This window comes from Heterodontus francisci, chromosome 20, assembly GCF_036365525.1.
Source record: "Heterodontus francisci isolate sHetFra1 chromosome 20, sHetFra1.hap1, whole genome shotgun sequence".
Classification (NCBI taxonomy): Eukaryota; Metazoa; Chordata; class Chondrichthyes; order Heterodontiformes; family Heterodontidae; genus Heterodontus; species Heterodontus francisci.
Genome location: NC_090390.1, coordinates 22,216,719 through 22,236,947, shown reverse-complemented (window position 1 = coordinate 22,236,947; position 20,229 = coordinate 22,216,719). Strand labels below are relative to the sequence as shown.

The 20,229-nt window shown below is 43.3% G+C and overlaps 1 protein-coding gene across 6 annotated transcripts in view; it reads right to left on the bottom strand.

Moving 5' to 3' along the window:
• The window catches only part of jmjd1cb (jumonji domain containing 1Cb), a 412,655-nt gene extending 408,341 nt beyond the window's left edge, over positions 1–4,314 (bottom strand). For 3 of the 6 annotated variants that reach the window (XM_068052429.1, XM_068052433.1, XM_068052432.1), the window contains exon 1: positions 3,999–4,312. In XM_068052429.1, coding sequence (XP_067908530.1) covers positions 3,999–4,157 — 159 coding nt within the window. In that variant the 5' untranslated portion in view covers positions 4,158–4,312. Of the gene's footprint in view, positions 1–3,998 lie in introns of all 6 variants that reach the window. The other 3 variants (XM_068052431.1, XM_068052430.1, XM_068052437.1) reach the window with 2 other exon arrangements.
• Between the last annotated feature and the right edge of the window lie 15,915 nt (positions 4,315–20,229).

The window sequence follows — 20,229 nt, the reverse complement described above, 5'->3', positions numbered from 1 at the left end:
AGACTGTATTGACACAGTTGCCAGTGCCACGTTTCTTACAAAAATAGATTTGTTAAAGGGATACTGGCAGGTTCCTTTAACACCCCGAGCTAAAGAAATATCAGCCTTTGTCACACCAGATGGTCTTTTCCAATGCTGAGTGATGCTATGCGGGCTAAAAAAATGTCCCAGCCACTTTTCAGAAACGAATCAACCAAGTGGTAGCCAGTGTTCCTAACTGTGTGGTTTACCTTGACACTGCGCTGGTATACAGTGACACTTGGAAGGACCACTTGGAACAACTAGAAACTCTGTTCAGAAAATTACAATCGGCTGATTTAGTGATAAACCTTGCCAAAAGTGAATTTGCAAAAAAGTCAGAATAACTAACCTTGGGCATATAGTAGGGCAAGAACAAGTGTTGCCAAGAACAGCAAAAGTACAAACATTTGGTGGAATTCCCTACCCCTGAGAGAAATCATGAGGTTTTTGGGGATGTGTGGTTTCTATCACAAGTTTGTACCAAATTTTAGTACTATAGCTGCTCCACTGACAGATTTTCTACAAAAAAAACAACGGTAGTGTAGTCAGGGGAGTGCCAAGCATCTTTTGAGAGGCTGAAAGCCATTTTGATTAATGAACCAGTGTTGGCTGCTCCAAATTTCACTGAGCCCTTCAAGATGGCAATTGATGCTAGTGACAGTGCAGTCCTGTTACAAGACAATGAGTCAGGTATAGAAAAGCCAGTGGGATACTTTTCCAAAAAAGATATTCAACCATGGAAAAAGAAACCCGAGGCTTATTACTAGCTCTTAAGCATTTTGAAGTTTATGCCTGTCACGACAACAGAGAGACACTGGTGTACACTGATCATAACCCTCTAGCCTTGGTGGAAAAATTCAAAAACTGGAATGCCAGACTATTTCGATGGAGTTTACCATTACAACCTTATTACTGCAAGATTATCCACACTGCTGGAAAAAAAAAATGTAACTCCGGATGCTTTGTCTAGAATCTAACTTTGCTTTGAGTTATCTGAGTGCAAGGATGATACAAAGCCAAACTGTATTAGCTACAGATAAACAGTGAATGAGAATGAGTGTGTAAAAGTGTTTTAACATTTTTCATCTTCTGTTTTTTTCACTCATTGTAATGAAACGCATTTAAAAATGGTGTTTCACCAAGGATGGAGGTGTTCCAAAGTGCTTCCATTTCAAAACATTTTTTTTTTTAGGATTTGTGTTAAAACTGAAAAGATTCCATGAATGTGTTTTTTTTATGAACTGCTTGAAGATAGTTGGTGTTTTCCTGCCAGGGAAAAAAAAGAAACCACCTAGCTCACCTCTTTCTCTACCTCTTTGAAGAAATCCTGTAAAGATCCAGTGAGGGAGAGCTAAAATCACTGGTGCTGCATAGCTCCTGAGAAGCTGAAAAAATCCTGCAATTCAAGTGTGTGCTAGTGGAAAACCCTGATGCCACATTTCTCCTGGAAAGCCTACTAGAATAATTCTCAACATGTCCAGAACAAACTGCTTCTGAAACGATCCCAGTGATCTGTCTCCATATACCTGGAGGCCAGACCAAAAAAGGGACAACTGCCTTCCTTACATATCTTTTCTTTTTTCATCAAGAATTAGCAAGTAGATTAGATTAGAGATACAGCACTGAAACAGGCCCTTCGGCCCACCGAGTCTGTGCCGAACATCAACCACCCATTTATACTAATCCTACACTAATCCCATATTCCTACCAAACATCCCCACCTGTCCCTATATTTCCCTACCACCTACCTATACTAGTGACAATTTATAATGGCCAATTTACCTATCAACCTGCAAGTCTTTTGGCTTGTGGGAGGAAACCGGAGCACCCGGAGAAAACCCACGCAGACACAGGGAGAACTTGCAAACTCCACACAGGCAGTACCCAGAATTGAACCCGGGTCCCTGGAGCTGTGAGGCTGCGGTGCTAACCACTGCGCCACTGTGCCGCCCAAGTATTTGGCCAAAATAGTCTTTTTTGTCTTTGTTTTTGTAACAGATCTCTGCAGAGAGAATTCCTGTATTTTTTTGTCGAGTGTGTGTGAGTGAGTATAATTGGGGATTTAAAAAAAGTTAACTTTCATATTTCAATCTGTGCGTTAATGCTTTGTTTTGTTCCTGGTCAACTCTTGTTTTGGTGTATTTTATTCTGGGAATAAAAATAGAGTTTATGATTGGCTGTATCAGTCACTGGGTAAACATTTAAATATATGTTGTGACCTGTGAAGAAGTGGAACTAGAAAAGGCAGTGCACTCCTCCCGCCTCGGTCATAACAGCATTTTAATAGTTTTGCTGACCTGTGATGCTGCTTTTAATGATTTTTTTTATCTGTAACCATAGATTCCTTTGCTTCTCTAACCCAGTTTCTCATTCTTAAGGTGTCAGTGATGTTTCTATTTTTCCTACCAAAGTGCATCACCTCACGTTTATCTATGTTCAAGTTCATTTGCCACTTAATTGCCCAGCCTGCAAGTTTTCTAATATCTTTTTGTATTATGTTGCATTCTGTGTGTTAGCTATACTCCCACATTTTCATTTTGCCTGCAGATTTTGATATCCAGTTACTTATTCCTATATCCAAATATAAATTAACAGTGGTCCGAGCACTGTTCCGTGTGGAACACGACTTTTTATTACCCTTTAGGCCCCAATCTCCGCTTTTTACTTTTTAGCCAATTTGCTATCCATTAAGCTATTTGCCCCAACTTTTGTCACAATCCTACCGTGTGGTACCTTATCAAAAGGCTTTTTGAAAACGCAAGTACATGACATCTACGACATTACCCTTGCCTGCTCTTTCCATTACTTCATCAATAAATTTTATCAGGTTAGTTAAGCATGACAGCCTTTCAGAATCCATGCTGACTTTTTTTTTTAAATAAGGAATTTTGTTCACCTTTTCCCATTTAAATCATCCAATTAGGGAGGACTGTACCTATCAGAGTAAAAACGATGTCAACTGTTAGATGACAAGACAAATAAACACAGGTAATCTTCAATACTGTCCTTATTTATAGAGACACTTTCGATTACTTGAAAACTGTGTCACGTACTGTCAAGACTGTCTATTATATGTTGAATTTCATATAGTTGAGACCAACTGTGTATACGTATGCTGATATTTTACTGAAAGTCAATTATAGACAGAGTACATAGTTTTGATCAGAAAATGCTTGTGTACTCTGCTACCAAGTTTGACTGGTTCCATGGAGCACTTATTTTGGCTATCTTGGCCGTCTTTCTTCCCATATTGCCAAAATCTGGTCCACAACCCACTGACATTTGTATTTTTTTTCTACAGAATCGTAGAAAATATAGCTTCTGAATTATTTACCGGGCAAAAACTAGCGTCTGGATGCTTCTCTGCAGCCATGGATTTTTTGTGTAAGGGGGGCGGGGGGCGAAGAGAAGGGCGGTCAAGTGTACGCCAAACCAGCAGCAACATAATCACCAGAAGGAGCAACACCAGAAATATCTCCAGGACAAATGCCATGTTATTTATTCTCGGATAGCACGACTGTCGCGATACCAAACATATCCAAGCACTAGTATTACAAAACATCACTGTCATGCCACGCTCGCAGTGGAATTACAACATGTACTTCGAACCTGACGGCATTTGTTCTCGCTCTCTTGAGAACGACAACATAACACACGAGTACTCTGGCATTTAAACACACAGAGTTTCTGTCAAGGATTGGGGGAGGGGAGGGAAGATTGTTCATACTCAATCAAAATTGGTGAAATAATTTAATTTTAATTGCAAATAATAGAGTAAATCAGTGTTAGTCCCAAACCAGGACTTGACACTTAACAAAATCACACACACAGGAATTGAGTGTTAGAAAGGAATCTCAAGGCAGCTGCGAAGCTCTGAGGTCCACGTTGTGTGAGGGTGGGTGACACACACACAGATAGACAGACACAGACCGAGAGGTTATGCGAGGTAGGGACAGCGGTCTGACTCGGACACTCACCGACAGTTCTCGATTGCAGAGCTCTCTGTACGAGACGGCTCTGATCACCCCGGCTCGCCATTGCCATTCATGGATTCTCGACACGTCCAGCTCCCGGCCGCTGTCACCCACACACACAAACCGTTTGCCGACCAGCTCCATCCGCGGACCCGGCGCCATCGCCTCCCCGCTTCAACCTCGCCAAAAACACCTCACCGGACAGACATCTTCCTCCAGGGAAACGGCTGGGTAGCGGATACGAAAAGTGAGGAAACACAAGGAAGCGGCAATGGGGAGGTTTAATCAATCAGTGAGTGCAGCCGCCACACTTTCCGCTCGAGCTCTAGCCGCCGCTACCCGCAGGCAGCTTGCGCCAGCCGCGTATCCCTCCGCCGCAGAGAAATGGGGGGGGGGGGGGGGGAGGAGTGGAAAGCCGCCACTGTCTCCGTCCGCCGGCCCCGGCGCCCACGCGCTTCCCCACCACAGCCAGACAGCAAATAGTTCCCCTACACCAGCAGCAGCAGCTTGACATTTCCACCTTCCCCCATGCACCTTGACAGTCATGTACAGGTCAATGCTGTCATTTCATTCAGGACACCCTCTACCCCATGACAATTATGCTTTGACAATAATTTATGCCATAATTCATTCAGAACATATGGAGAACATTAACCAGATGGTTAATATCACAGACACGTACTAAGCAGTACGTGTGTTTTCCCCAATTCTGTAGCTTTTATTCCCCCAGCCATGTTGATCACATATCTAGTTTTTGTTGATGCGCTGCCTACTGACAGCTCTGCGTGCATGTGTACAGTTGGTGTCATCCAACGCAGATTGATGGCATTTGGTGAAATTAAATCTGGTGGAGTATTAAATTACATCGTAATACCAACCTTCAATCTTGTGTGTGTGTGTGGAGAAGGGAATTTCCCTCAACCTGAGGTCATTGTAAAAGCGGTTCTCTCTCCCAGCAGCTCACCGCAGTGCCAAGTGCATTTGCTCAGCTGAGAGCTGACTCTTAGCTCAACTCTGCTGCGTGACTGCCTTACTCCTCACATGTAATGCACATTTTTCAACGAATAGCGCACTTTGAACTGCTATCTCAAACGTGACTTCTAGACGATGCAACAGAAGGCAGCAAGGGAAGGGACTGAGAAATAAAGGCGCCCCTCCTAACTTGAACCCCGGGGCCAATAAAGTAGTGTAGTTGAGATGAGGAATGCAACATACACAGTGAAGGCGGCTGGCGCGTTTAAACTCTATGGAAACATTCATTTCCAGATCCAATTACTGGTAAGTGTGGACACCCTTCATAATTTCACGGCCGTTTGAAATGATTATAAATGTACTTTATTCCGAGATGGCTTTCAGTGATCCTAGAATAAAACAAAGCATTGCTGTATATGTTCTATGTATATCAGTTCAGTTAAGGCAATAACTGGTAGGTTTTCATAAGAGCATACGAATTAGGAGCAGGAGTAGGCCACTCGGCCCCTCGAGCATGCTCCACCATTCAATAAGTTCATGGCTGAACTGATAATTCCACATTCCCGCTTACCCCATAACCTTTCACCCCCTTGCTTATCAAGAATCTATCTACCTCTGCCTTAAAAATATTCAAAGTCTCTGCTTCCACTGACTTTTGAGGAAGAGAGTTCCAAAGACTCACAACCATCTGTGAGAAAACATTTCTCCTCATCTTCTTTAAATGGGTGACCCCTAGTTCTAGATTCTCCCACAAGGGGAAACAGCCTTTCCACTTCCACCCTGTCAAAATCCCTCAGGATCTTATATGTTTCAATCAAGTTGCCTCTTACTCTTCTAAATTCCAGCAGATACAAGCCTAGCCTGTCCAATCTTTCCTCATAAGACAGCCTGCCCATTCCGGGTATTAGTCTAGTAAACCTTCTCTGAACTGCTTCCAACGTGTTTATCTCTTTCAATAAGGAGACCAAAACTGTACACAGTACTCCAGATGTGGTCTCACCAATGCCCTGTATAGATGAAGCCTAACCCCCCTGCTTTTGTATTCAATTCCCCTCACAATAAACTTTAACAATTACGTGCTGTACCTGCATACTAACCTTTTGCGATTCATGCACTGGAACACCCAGATCCCTCTGCATCTCAGAGCCCTGCACTCTCTCACCATCTAGATAATATGCTTCTTTTTTATTCTTCCTGCCAAAATGGACAATTTCACATTTTTCCACATTATACTCCATTTGCCAGATCTTTGCCCACTCACTTAGCCGATCTATATCCCTTTGTAGCCTCTTTATGTCCTCTTCACAATTTATTTTCCCACCTATCTTTGTGTCATCAGCAAATTTAGCAACGATACCTTCGGTCCCTTCATCCAAGTCATTTATATAAATTGTAAAAAGTTGAGGTCCCAGCACAGATCCCTGTGGCACACCACTTGTTACATCTTGCCAACTGGAAAATGACCCATTTATGCCTACTCTCTGTTTCCTGTTAGCTAGCCAATCTTCTATCCATACCAATATGTTACCCCCTACACCATGAGCTTTTATTTTTTGCAATAACCTTTGATGTGACACCTTATAAAATGCCTTCTGGAAATCTAAGTACAATACATTCATTGGTTCACCTTCATCCACAGCACATGTAACTCCCTCAAAGAACTCCAATAAATTGGTTAAACATGATTTCCCTTTCACAAAACTCTGTTGACTCTGCCTGATTACCTTGAATTTTTCTAAATACCCTAAGAATAGCTTCTAACATTTTCCCTAAGACAGATGTTAAGCTAACTGGCCTATAATTTCCTTCTTTCTGTCTCCCTCCCTTTTTGAATGAAGGAGTTATAGTCACAATTTTCCAATCCAACAGAACCTTCCTGGAATCTAGGGAATAAGACTAACGCATCAACTATCTCACTAGCCACTTCTTTTAAGACTCTAGGATGAAGTCCATCATGACTCAGGGACTTGTCAGCCCGCAGCTCCAACAATTAGTTCAGTACCACTTCCCTGGTGACTGTAATTTTCTTGAGTTCCTCCCTCCCTTCCATTTCCTGACTTAGAGCTAATTCTGGGATGTTACTTGTATCCTCTATCATGAAGACCAATGCAAAATATCTGTTCAATTCATCTGCCATCTCCTTATTATCCATTGTTAATTCCCCAGACTCACTTTCTATAGGTCCAATGCTCACTTTGTTAATTCTTTTTAAAATATCGATAGAAACTCTTACCATCTGCCTTTATATTTCTAGCTAGCTTTCTTTCCGACTCTAATTTTTCCTTCCTTATCAATCTTTTAGTCATTCTTTGCTGTTTTTTATATTCTGCCCAATCTTCTGACCTGCCACCCATCTTTCTTTAAGTTTGATACTATCTTTAACTTTTTTAGTTAACCACGGATGGCGGTCCTCCCCTTGGAATTTTTCTTTCTCATTGGAATTTTACATTTTACAGGAAACCTCCACAACCTGTAATGCACAATTTTTTGTATTATAAACCAAATTCGTACATGTTACACAAACGTGCATTTCGCAAAGAAAATTGTTTTATTTTAAGCTTGCTGATGATTTCCACTTAATTTGTTTTCTTCATTGCCTTCTGCCGCCAGTCCCTATCTTTCCAGATAACTTATTTCAGCCAAATATCTCGAAATTAAAGATAATGAACTGAATTTTACCAAATTCAAATTAAATACTAATTAATGAATTAAACCATCAAACAAAGGATTTTGAAATCTTGTAAATTAATATGTGGAACAGACTCAATTAATGTAACATTACTTGTAGCAAATATCATTTTTTATGCTTTCCAGAGTTTTCAACATCTCTGGGAGAAACCTGCTGCAAAGTATCAACACACTCCCGAACACATCCTGCCCTGGGATTAAAGTGGACCTAGACTACTCAGGTCATTACTCCAGCGCTGGTTTCCCCGGGTACTGTGAGAACCGTCCTTGATTTTCTCAGCAAATGTCTCTTTTTAAAGAAAATTGCTATAAAATTAGGAAGACTTCTGCATTCTTGCTTTGTTGCAGGTTCTCCAGATGTATTGGCACTTTCAGGCATGTTATTTTTGTTTACGATTTTGCTTGTCCCCAATCGACCTTGTCGCTGAACCCTTCCACTTTGTTGCCATACCTGCATTATTACAATTAATGTTTGATTAAAAGCAAGTATCCGATATTAATTATGTCCACACCGACTCCCTGAGGGATTGGTTAAGCCAGAACTTCACAGCAATTTGAGAAACCCTCGCCCCACCCCACTTTCTGTTAACCAGTGAACTGTCTGTTTTTAGAGTCAATCCCAGTACTGGAACTGTGATCAAGCTGCTATTGCAATTAGTTGAAGTTAATCAATGGCATTACTACTGTAGCCTATTTGGAGGCATAGTTTATAAAACCAGAGCTGACAGTGAGGGGCAAGAACAGTTCCCCTTCATCAGAATTTCACTGACCTGAAACGTTAACGCTGCTTCTCTCTCCACAGATGCTGCCAGACCTGCTGAGTATTTCCAGCATTTCTTGTTTTTATATCCAATTAATGACCTGGACTTGGGTGTATATTACAACAGCGACTATACTTTTTTAAGTGCTTAATTGTCTGTGAAGTGCTTTGGGATGTCCGACGGTTGTGAATGACGCTATAGAAATGTAAGTCTTTTTCTTTGCAGCACATAATTTCAAAGTTACAGATGATGTGAAACTTGGAAATTTTGCAAGCAATGAGGAGGGTAGCAACAGACTTTAGGAGGACATAGACTGGTGAAATGGGTAGACACATGGCAGATGAAATTTCATGCAGACAAATGTGAAGTGATACATTTTTGTAGGAAGAATGAGGAGAGACAATATGCACTAAATTTCAGGCGGGTGCAGGAACAGAGAGACCTGAAGCTGTATGTACATGTGTCTTTGAAGGTGGCAGGACAAGTCGAGAAGGCTGTTAAAAAGCATGCAGGAACCTTGGCTTTACTAATGGAGCATAGGATACAAAAACAAGGAAGTTATATTAAACCTTTGCAAAACACGAGTTAGGCCTCGTCTGGAGTGTTGTGTTTAATTCTGGGCATCATGCTCTCAGAAGGATGCCAAGGCCATGGAGAGAGTGCTGAAGAGATTTGCTAGAATACTATCAGGGATGAGGGACTTCAGTTATGTGGAAAAGCTGGGATTTTTCTTAAAGCAGAAAAGGTTAACAGGAAATTTAATGGAGGTGTTAAAACTCAAGAACAATTTTGTTAGAGTAAATAAGGAGGAACTATTTCCAGTGGAAGAATGGTCAGTAACCAGAGGACTTAGATTTAAGGTGATTGCTAAAAGAGTCAGAGGTGACATAAAGAATCTTATTTTTATAATTTGTATATAGCCAGTAGTTATGATCTGGAATGAATTGCCTGGAAGGGTGGTGGAAACAGCTTGAATAGTAACATTCAAACGAAAATTGGATAAATGTTTGGAAGGGGCCAAAATTCTAGGGCTATGGGGAAAGAACAGGGGAGTAGGATTATTGGATAGCTCTACCAAAGTACTAACACAGGCATGATGGGCTGAATGGCCTCCTTCTGTGTTGTATCATTCTTAGATTTAATTGTTCCAAACCCCTGCATAGCCTATAGGTTTTTCCTTTTTCAAGTATTTATCCAATTCCCTTTTGAAAAGATTATTGAATTTGCTTACATCATCCTTTCATGCAGTGCATTCCAGATCATCACAACCCGTCGGATATACAAAAAATCTTTGGTTCTTTGGCTAATTATCTTAAATCTGTGTCCTCTGGTTCCTGACCCTCCTGCCACTTGTAACAGCTGTCTGCTCTGTCAAAGCCATTCATAATTTTTTTTAATGAATAATTGATTATTATAATCATCTCTTCCACTTTAAGTAAGTCTGTATTAATCATACAGTGTCTGCAAAGCTTATGTTGTGAGGTTAAATTAAGTCAATTATTACTATTTATCAGTATGTGGTAGTTATTAGCAGTTTCTGGAGCAGCATTCACATTTGCAGTTCATAAATCAGTGCCATGCTCTACTGAATAGAACCACAGAATGTAGAGATCTACATATCATTTAATTGAACATTAAATAAAGGATAATTGTTCATTCCTCCACTTAAATGGGAATCCTGAGTAAAAGAACACGGACACTGATTACACATGAGCTGTGCAGTTACCATATATCGCTGGTTTCAGTTCTTGTGGCTCCTGAAATATGGTGGCTGTTAAGCCCTTTCATCAGCCTTGTAGTTTCACTGGCCTTACTGTCACTGGAATCATTAATTGGATCTGTCTGTTATGAAAGCTGGACTTTGTAGCATGATTATGTTTTAAACAACAGTGATTTTTAAAGTAGTTTAAGATGGAGTCAGAGAAGTCAGGTGACCTAACATCAACTCTCCTTAAAGACAAGACATGAATCTTGGTTACCAGGACAACAAAGAACCAGATCAAAGACCTTTTTGAAAAGCAAAGACTGTAAGGGTATAATACCTGAAGAACAATGGGTTTCGCCTTCCCAGACTTTCAGATCGTAAACAAGGAGTTAGCTGTTTTGATCATGTAAATATGAATGGCAGTTGCTAACACGTCAAAACAATGAAAAACCTAGATGGCTCTGCTGTAGCCAGACTTGTGGATTTTGCATATTGGAAAAGACAATTGGCTATTGACTTTTGATTCTGGATCAGTTCAACAGATTTTCAGAAGACAAACAGGCTGTAAGGAAGACCAGAAGTAGACCAACGGTGACAGCCTCAGAGAGGGGAGAGAGAGAGAGAGAGAGAGAGAGGGAACACCTGCTTTCAGAAGACTCATGCTGTGAAGACTTGAACCTGTTTTGAAAGTTGAGGTTTGCGGAGAAGTAAAAAACAAACAGGATCACCAGAGATTGCCTTATTCACAGAAGTCCAGGTCGAAAGTGCTCAGAAGAAGTGAGCAAAGAGGACATTGACTTTGCGAAAGGTCTGGGAGGTACAATTCATTGCAACTGGGAGGAATTTGGGTCTTTTAACTGCCAAGATTCCACCATCAAGGAGGACTGCATAACGTAGAAGTGTGGTGTGAGGTTTTCAGGTGTTCTAATAAGTGAAGAAGATACCTTTCTCTGTAATTTGGGGTATCAACTACTTACAAAGTACTAATTAGTTAATGGGGATTTCTTTTAGTTTTGTTATTATAATAAGTCTTAAAACATGAAATCTGGTCATGTAATTCTGTAAATTGTCTTGGGAGTTCATAACTCATGCTTCAACATGAACAGTCTAACTAAGGTCATAACACTGTCCTGGAATAGACTTTATAGTTACGTTTGGTGGTCATATTAAAATTGGATCAAAGTTAGGGCTGAGTCCTATGATAGAGTTAGACTGAAGATTAGAATTTGGTACTAGGTTAGCGATAGGTTTGGAGTTAAAACTCAGCTGAGTGTCAGGATAGATTTATTTGAATGGCTTTTTTCATTGAAAGGGAGATTCTACTGCACCAGATTGACTCCTTAGGAAATCTGTCATGGGGTGAAAAGTAACAGGGGCTGAATCAAAACCTGTAGGCCAGGCTGATCATTCCTGGCATTCATGATTGTTTCCAAATCCATCCATCCTCCTCCCTATTTCGGTCACCGCATCCAGCCCCACAACTCCCAGAAATATCTGCTGTTCTCTAATTCTGGCCCCTTGAGCATCCCCAATTTTAATCACTCCTCTATTGACAGCCATGCCTTTAGCTGCCAAGACCCTGAGCTCTGGAATTCCATCCCTAAACCCCTCTACCTCTCCTTCATTCTTTAAGACAGAACATAAAAACTGCCTCTCTGACAAAGTTTTTGGTCATTTGCCCTAACTTTCTTTTGTGGCTCAGTGTTAAGCTTTGTTTCATAACACTCCTGCGAAGTGTCTTGGGACATTTTTGTTTTGTTAAAAGTGCTATATACATTAAAATTGTTGTTGAGTATTTCAACATGTTTTGTAGGTTGTATACTTATAATCTTCAACCACAATTTAAAAAAAAAATCTTTCTTTAATACAATCATGAGATAGAAACCAGTGGTTATTATTGTCTGCTAACCAAGTAACTGTAGTCAGCCAGCCTTCAATTAGCTTCTGTCAGCCTCTATTTTGCTTGGCTTTTTGACATTTTTTCCTCCTTTTGTTTCATGGCTTCTTTTCCTAATTTTTTCCTATTATGTTTCATTACTGGTTTTACGTTCTATTTCTTCAGAATATCAGTTTTTGCAGAAAATACTTTTGAAGTTTCTTATCGTACATGTTTAAATTTCATATCTTGCTTTCTTTTTCAGTTCACTTCACTTTCAAAACTTTGTTCATTTGCTTTTTGTTCTTTTTCTCTTTCATTTCCTTTTTACTGCTTACATCTGTTGTGTTTGTTTATTAATTTGCGTTCTGTGATCATTAATCATCTTTGTACAAGCAGATCTGTTGTGAATTTCCTTATGGATAGTCTGGAATATAGTTCAGAGAGATTGGTGCATGTGAAGGCATGCACAAGCACACAAAAACAGGTATGTACACACATAGAGAAATACAGGCATTTGCACACATGCATATGAACATACAGACATAAGCATACACATACTGTCCTACAGATTTTCTTATGTACACATATGCATACACTTGCAATTGCCAATCCATATTCGTTCTCATAAACACAATTAGCTCCTGCACTATTACTCATGATAATCTTGTCATGCAGGCCCCCACCTGCCAAGAATGAGGTACATTAATTTTGCCACATGGACATTAAATTTCAATTTGTTGCTTGGAAGAAGAGAAGGCCTGTTACAAGGGGTTGCCAGGCCCTGGCTGGAAAGACATTTTTTGCATATTAACAGACAGTGCTTATAGACCGGGGAGTTACTCCCTGCTCCAATTCAATCCACAAACTGACGTGGTCAGACTAGTTAGTCACATGACTGACTGGCTGTTGCAGAGTTTGAACTGAGAGTTTTAAATTGGAGAGACAGTGTTTGAACTGGCAGAAAGCTCTTTGCTCCTGGCCTGAAGCAGAGCTCCTCTCCTCTTCTGTCTGCTCCCATGTCTTTCTCACGGAACGCCAAAAACTGACTGAAGACACATGAACCCCAAGAAAAGTCTCCTACAGTGAACAAGGTTTAAGAAGAATACTGGGCCCCAACGAAAAGGAGACCTACCTACAAGCAAGAGTTCTACAGTGAGCTCGAAGAACCGTAACAACAACTCTTCAGATATTGTCTCAAACCTTTCCACTTTATTTTTCTTTTGATCTTTTCTGTCTCTATTTGCATGTGTGTATCGCATATGCATGCTAGCGTGGGCGTGTCGTGTATCCATAGACGTCGACTGAATTAGAGTTTAAGTTTAAGTTTAATAAAATTTCACCTTTCTTCTTTAAACCTAAGAAAGCCTGTTTGTGCTTGTTTCTTTATCTTATAAGTGGAAAACGGTGAACAAGGATTCACCAAGGGGGAGCTAAAAACACAGTGTGTTTAAAAATAAAACCCTGTTACAGTAAGACCAGGTGAGGGCTGAAAGGGAACCCTAGACCTCTTTCTCACCTGGTCGTAACAGTCTAGATAATACTGTTTGATAAGGAGGGGAATATTGCGCCATAAAATGTATGTTTGATAATTCTGGATCTGTGTCTCTGTACCTTCAAGGTGTAATTCTAATTGCATAAAGAATGGATGATTTACTTCAGAAATCAATTGCTATTTAGGCTATAGGTCTGAATCCTAGCTTGGCAGGTGTCTGCCCCCCCCACCCCGCCCCCAACTCCCCCCCAACCACCACCACACCCTCGCCCCCCCAAAAAAGTGTAATTGGTTTGGTCAATTAAAAGACAGTGGCAACAGACTATAAATCAAAAAATAATGGGGACTTGTAGGAAAGGTACTGCAATAGTCATGGGTGATTTTAACCTTCTTATCGATTTGGACAAATCAAATTGACAAAGGTAGCTGGAGGATGAGTTCATAAAGTGTCTCTCTTTGGCCTCTTTGTCTCGAGAGACAATGGGTAAGCGCCTGGAGGTGGTCAGTGGTTTGTGGACCAGCGCCTGGAGTGGCTATAAAGGCCAATTCTAGAGTGACAGACTCTTCCACAGGTGCTGCAGAAGAAATTGTTTGTCGGGGCTGTTACACAGTTGGCTCTCCCCTTGCGCTTCTGTCTTTTTTCCTGCCAACTGCTAAGTCTCTTCGACTCGCCACACTTTAGCCCCACCTTTATGGCTGCCCGCCAGCTCTGGCGATCGCTGGCAACTGACTCCCATGACTTGTGATCAATGTCACAGGACTTCATGTCGTGTTTGCAGACGTCTTTAAAGCGGAGACATGGACGGCTGGTGGGTCTGATACCAGTGGCGAGCTCGCTGTACAATGTGTCTTTGGGGATCCTGCCATCTTCCATGCGGTTCACATGGCCAAGCCATCTCAAGCGCCGCTGACTCAGTAGTGTGTGTAAGCTGGGGATGTTGGCCGCCTCGAGGACTTCTGTGTTGGAGATATGGTCCTGCAACCTGATGCCAAGGATTCTCCGGAGGCAGCGAAGATGGAATGAATTGAGACACTGCTCTTGGCTGACATACGTCGTCCAAGCCTCGCTACCATAGAGCAAGGTACTGAGGACACAGGCTTGATACACTCGGACCTTTGTGTTCCGTGTCAGTACGCCATTTTCCCACCTCTATTGGCCAGTCTGGACATAGCAGTGGAAACCTTTCCCATGCGCTTGTTGATTTCTGCATCTAGAGACAGGTTACTGGTGATAGTTGAGCCTCGGTAGGTGAACTCTTGAACCACTTCCAGAGCGTGGTCGCCAATATTGATGGATGGAGCATTTCTGACGTCCTGTCCCATGATGTTCGTTTTCTTGGGGCTGATGGTTAGGCCAAATTCGTTGCAGGCAGCCGCAAACCTGTCGATGAGACTCTGCAGACGCTCTTCAGTGTGAGATGTTAAAGCAGCATCGTCAGCAAAGAGGAGTTCCCTGATGAGGACTTTCCGTACTTTGGACTTCGCTCTTAGACGGGCAAGGTTGAACAACCTGCCCCCTGATCTTGTGTGGAGGAAAATTCCTTCTTCTGAAGACTTGAACGCATGTGAGAGCAGCAGGGAGAAGAAAATCCCAAACAGTGTAGGTGCGAGAACACAGCCCTGTTTCACGCCACTCAAGATAGGAAAGGGGTCTGATGAGGTGCCGCTATGCTGAATTGTGCCTTTCATATTGTCATGGAATGAGGTGATGATACTTAGTAGCTTTGGTGGACATTCGATCTTTTCTAGTAGTCTGAAGAGACCACGTCTGCTAACGAGGTCAAAGGCTTTGGTGAGATCAATGAAAGCAATGTAGAGGAGCATCTGTTGTTCACGGCATTTCTCCTGTATCTGACGAAGGGAGAACAGCATGTCAATGGTATATCTCTCTGCATGAAAGCCACACTATGCCTCAGGGTAGACGCGCTGGGCCAGCTTCTGGAGCCTGTTTAAAGCGACTCGTGCAAAGACTTTCCGCACTATGCTGAGCAGGGAGATTCCACGGTAGTTATTGCAGTCACCGCGGTCACCTTTGTTTTTATAGAGGATGATGATATTGGCATCGCGCATGTCCTGAGGTACTGCTCCCTCGTCCCACCACAGGCAAAGCAGTTCATGGAGTGCTGAGAGTATAGCAGGCTTGGCACTCTTGATTATTTCAGGGGTAATGCCGTCCTTCCCAGGGGCTTTTCTGCTGGCTAGAGAATCAATGGCATCACTGAGTTCCGATTTTGTTGGCTGTACGTCCAGCTCATCTATGACTGGCAGAGACTGGGTTGCAATGAGGGCGGTCTCAGTGACAACATTTTCCCTGGAGTACAGTTCGAGGTAGTGCTCAACCCAGTGATCCATTTGCTTGCGTTGGTCAGTGATTATGTCCCCTGATTTAGATTTGAGGGGGGCAATCTTCTTGATGGTTGGCCCAAAAGCTCTCTTAATGCCATCATACATTCCTCTGATGTTTCCGGTATCTGAGGCCAGCTGAATATGACTGCATAGGTGTTGCCAGTAGTCATTTGCGCAGCGCCTGCCTGTTCTTTGTGCAGTGCTTCTGGCTGCTTTAAGTGCTACGGATGATAACTCGCTGGGGGCTTTCTTGTAGTTCAGCAGTGCAATGCGCTCAGCAGCTTTGACAGGTTCCAGCTCTTCAAGATGAGATCGAAACCAGTCTGCATTCCTCTTCGCACATTTGCCGTAGGTAGTCAAAGCTGACTCATAGATGGCGTCTCTGATGTGGGCCCACTTGGTCTCAGCATCCCCTGTGGGAGTGTTTTGAAGGGCTTTTACAAGTGAATTTAGAAATTCTTGTAACAGCTGTGGATGAGAAATTCTGCTCGTGTTGATGCACGGGTGGCCCTTCTGCTTGGAGTGATGCAGCTTCTTTGGTTTGAGTCTAACCTTGCTGCACACCAGGGAGTGGTCGGTGTCGCAGTCTGCACTGTGGAAGCTGCGTGTGATTTGAACACTGTTTAAGGAGGCTCGCCTTGTGACGATGAGGTCCAGCTGGTGCCAACGACGCGATCTTGGGTGCCTCCATGAAACCTGGTGACAGGGTTTAGTGTGAAAGAACGAGTTGGTGATGCAGAGGTTATGATAGGTACACAACTCAAGCAGTCTCTGTCCATTCTCATTCATCCTTCCAACGCCATAGCGCCCAAGGCAGGAGAGCCATGAGTCATGGTCAGCCCCAACCCTGGCATTAAAGTCCCCCAGCAGGAACAGGTGTTCGGTGTTGGGGATGCTACTAATGATATTATGGAGTTGCTCGTAGAACTGGTCTTTAGCTTCAGGTGGGGAGCAGAGTGTTGGAGCATAGATGCTGAGTAGGTGTACTGGACCAGAGGCGATGAGCAGTCGGATGGACAGTATGCGTTCCGAGCCATTTGAGGGAGGCTCTATCATGCTGAACAAGGAGTTTCTGATGGCGAAGCCCACTCCATGCTGTCTTTGTTCTTCAGGATCCCTACCCTGCCAGAAGAAGGTGTAGTCTTGCTCTGTCAGTGATCCACTCGCAGGGAGGCGTGTCTCCTAAAGTGCTGCAATGTCTACATTGAGTCTACTGAGCTCTTTGTTAATGATGGCGGTCTTCCGAGAATCGTTGATTTGTGTAAGGTCTTCCGACAGGCCAGGACACATAGTTCTGACGTTCCAGCTTGCAAAACGAAGGGCTGGTACCTTCTTTCCTTTTTTTGTGCTGTTTGGTGCAGTGTTGCAGTCCACTTTTCGGGCAATGACCCTGAGCTCCAAGCACCCATTGAAGCAGGTGGACTGTGGCGGGACAGAACCTTATTGACCAGGGGCTGCCCGGTTTGAGGCAGGCGCTAGCTGTCCAGTGAGATGCGATGACCTCTCCCACCGACAAAGGCAACCCGTGGCGCCCAATCTCTACACCAATTGAGCTGGACTTATAACCCTTAACTGCTGCCTTCCGTGTTGTTTTGGTCGCTGTGAGGCGACTATGGAGTGACCTCTCCATGGCGCATGCCTGGGTGAATGTATGGAGGTTGAGAGTTGCTCAAGCGTCAAAACCCCCCTCTCGGCCTTTCTGGTGGGGTCCAAAGGAGTGCAGAGCATGACGTTTATCACTGGTATGGCTGCAGGAACTGCCGGAAACATGCCAAAGGTGACACATGACCGCCTACGGGGTTCTGCTCCGGATTTTCTGTTAGGGTTTGCTCCCTTAGCCTTGGTCTCTCCCGAGACGCCCACAAGGCAGTGGGGTTGTTAGGGCCCCTACACAGGGGTAGGAGGATGCCGGTGGGAGGAGGGGTGGAGGGAAGGGGGTGCAAGGGGGAGCTGGGAAGGGGGCTGTAAGGGGGTAGGGGGGGTGCAGGGGAAGAGGGTGCTGGGGGAAGATGGTGCAAGGGGGGAGCTGGGAAGGGGTTGCGAGGGGGTAGGGGGTGGGGGAGGGGGGTGCTGGGGTGGGGGTGAGCTGGGAGAGTGGAGCTGGGAAGGGGAAGGGGAGGCGGGGGGGGTGGTGAAGGGGGTGCAGGTAATAAACCATTTCATCAGTTCCCACCATCGACGCCGGGAAAGATCATCCACGTCCTCCGGGAGGTGAGCGACAGCCTCGGGCGCCGGTACCAGCAGGAATTCGCCGACATTGCGCTGCAGATGCACTACGAGCCACCTCCCACGGGCGCTTTGAAGTTGTGGCCGAGGAGCCATACGTGGCTTTTTACGTGTTCGGGGCACCTTTTTCTCAAAGCTTCCCCTCTGTAATAGTCTTATTACCCGAGGGTTCCGCTGCTCCTTCTTTACAACGGACGTACCGCACGCCGTGGCCGCGGACACTCTGGACAGTGCAGACAACAGGATAAAAGATCAGAGTATCACCAGCTGTACTTTGCAATTTCGTCCGGATTTCATTCAATTCCATTTAGTGCTCAATGAGGAAAACAAAGAGCAGGTATGGCTGGGGGAGGGCAGTGGGCCCAGGTAACATTAAACTAGCTGTTAGCTTGTAGTTAGGGCTAAAATGTACTGAATAAAGAGCCAGGGGAATTTGAACAGTTTAAGAGGGTAGATTGGGGGAGAAAGCACTAAGAAAGGGAGCAGATGGCCATGGATAGAATTGCACAGCAAGGGAGCTTGCTAGGGAGCTTATAGCCCAGGAGCCATCTTGGACATAGAGTGTAATAAGGACAATTTCTTAAAACAATATGTTCTGCAACCAACCAGGGAGCAGGCTATTTTTTCCTTGTAATGTATAAAGAGACATGATTAATAAATTACCTCACAGCAAAGGATCCTCCAGGCAAGAGTGATCATAACATGATGGGATTCCACATTCAGTTCGAGGGTGAGAAATTCAGGCCCATAACTAGTGTCTTAAACTTAAATAAAAACAAGGGTATGAGGACAGAGTTAGCTAAAGTGGACTGGGAAATAGGTTAAAAGGTAAGAGTAGAGAAGTAGTGGCAGATATTTGAGGAGATATTTCATAATTCTCTACACAGATATATTCCATTGAGAAAGAAAGACTCTGAAAAGGATGCACCTCTGTGGCTAACCAAGGAAGTTGAGGGTGGTATCAAATTGAAAGTCAAGGTGTGCAATACTGCAAAGATTAGTGGTAGGCCAGAAGATAGGGAAAATGTTATCAACCATCAGAGGATGACTTAAAAAAGAGGGAGAAATTAGAGTATGAGAGTAAACTGGGAAGAAATATAAAAGCTTTTACAAATATATAAAAAGAGAGTAGCTGAAGTAAGCGTTGGTCCCTTACAGGATGAGACTATGGAATTAATAATGGGAAACAAGGAAATGGCAGAGACTTTGAACAAGTATTTTGTATCTGTCTTCACTGTAGTAGACACATAAAGCATCCCAAGAATAGCAGAAAATCAAGAGGCAAAAGGGAGGAACTTAAAAGGCGGCACAGTGGCGCAGTGGTTAGCACCGCAGCCTCACAGCTCCAGCGACCCGGGTTCAATTCCGGGTACTGCCTGTGTGGAGTTTGCAAGTTCTCCCTGTGTCTGCGTGGGTTTCCTCCGGGTGCTCCAGTTTCCTCCCACACGCCAAAGACTTGCAGGTTGATAGGTAAATTGGCCATTAGCCAATTGCCCCGAGTATAGGTAGGTGGTAGGGAAATATAGGGACAGGTGGGGATGTGGTAGGAATATGGAATTAGTGTAGGATTAGTATAAATGGGTGGTTGATGGTCGGCACAGACTCGATGGGCCGAAGGGCCTGTTTCAGTGCTGTATCTCTAAACATAAACAATCGTTAGTACTAGAGAAAAAGTGCTAGAAAAACTAATGGCTGACAAGTTCCTTGGACCTGATGGCTTGCATTCTAAGGTCTTAAAAGAGGTGGCAGCAGAGATAGTGGATGCATCGGTTGTAATCTTCCAAAATTCCCCAGATTCTGGAAAGGTCCCAGCGAATTGGTAACACCTGTATTCAAGAAAAGAGGGAGACAGAAAGCAGTGGACTATAGGCTGGTTAGCCTTACATCTGTCATTGGGAAAATGCTGGAATCCATTATTAAGGAAGTATTAGCAGGACGTTCTGAAAATCATAATGCAATCAGGCAGAGTCATCATAGTTTTATGAATGGGAAATCATGTTTGACATTTATTGAAGTTCTTTTGAGGATGTAACAAGCAGGGTGGAGAAAGGTGAACCAGTCGATATAGTGTATTTAAATTTCCAAAAGGCATTTGATAAGGTACCACATAAAAGGTTACTACCCAAGATGAAAGTTCATGGTATTGTGGGTATTATATTAGCATG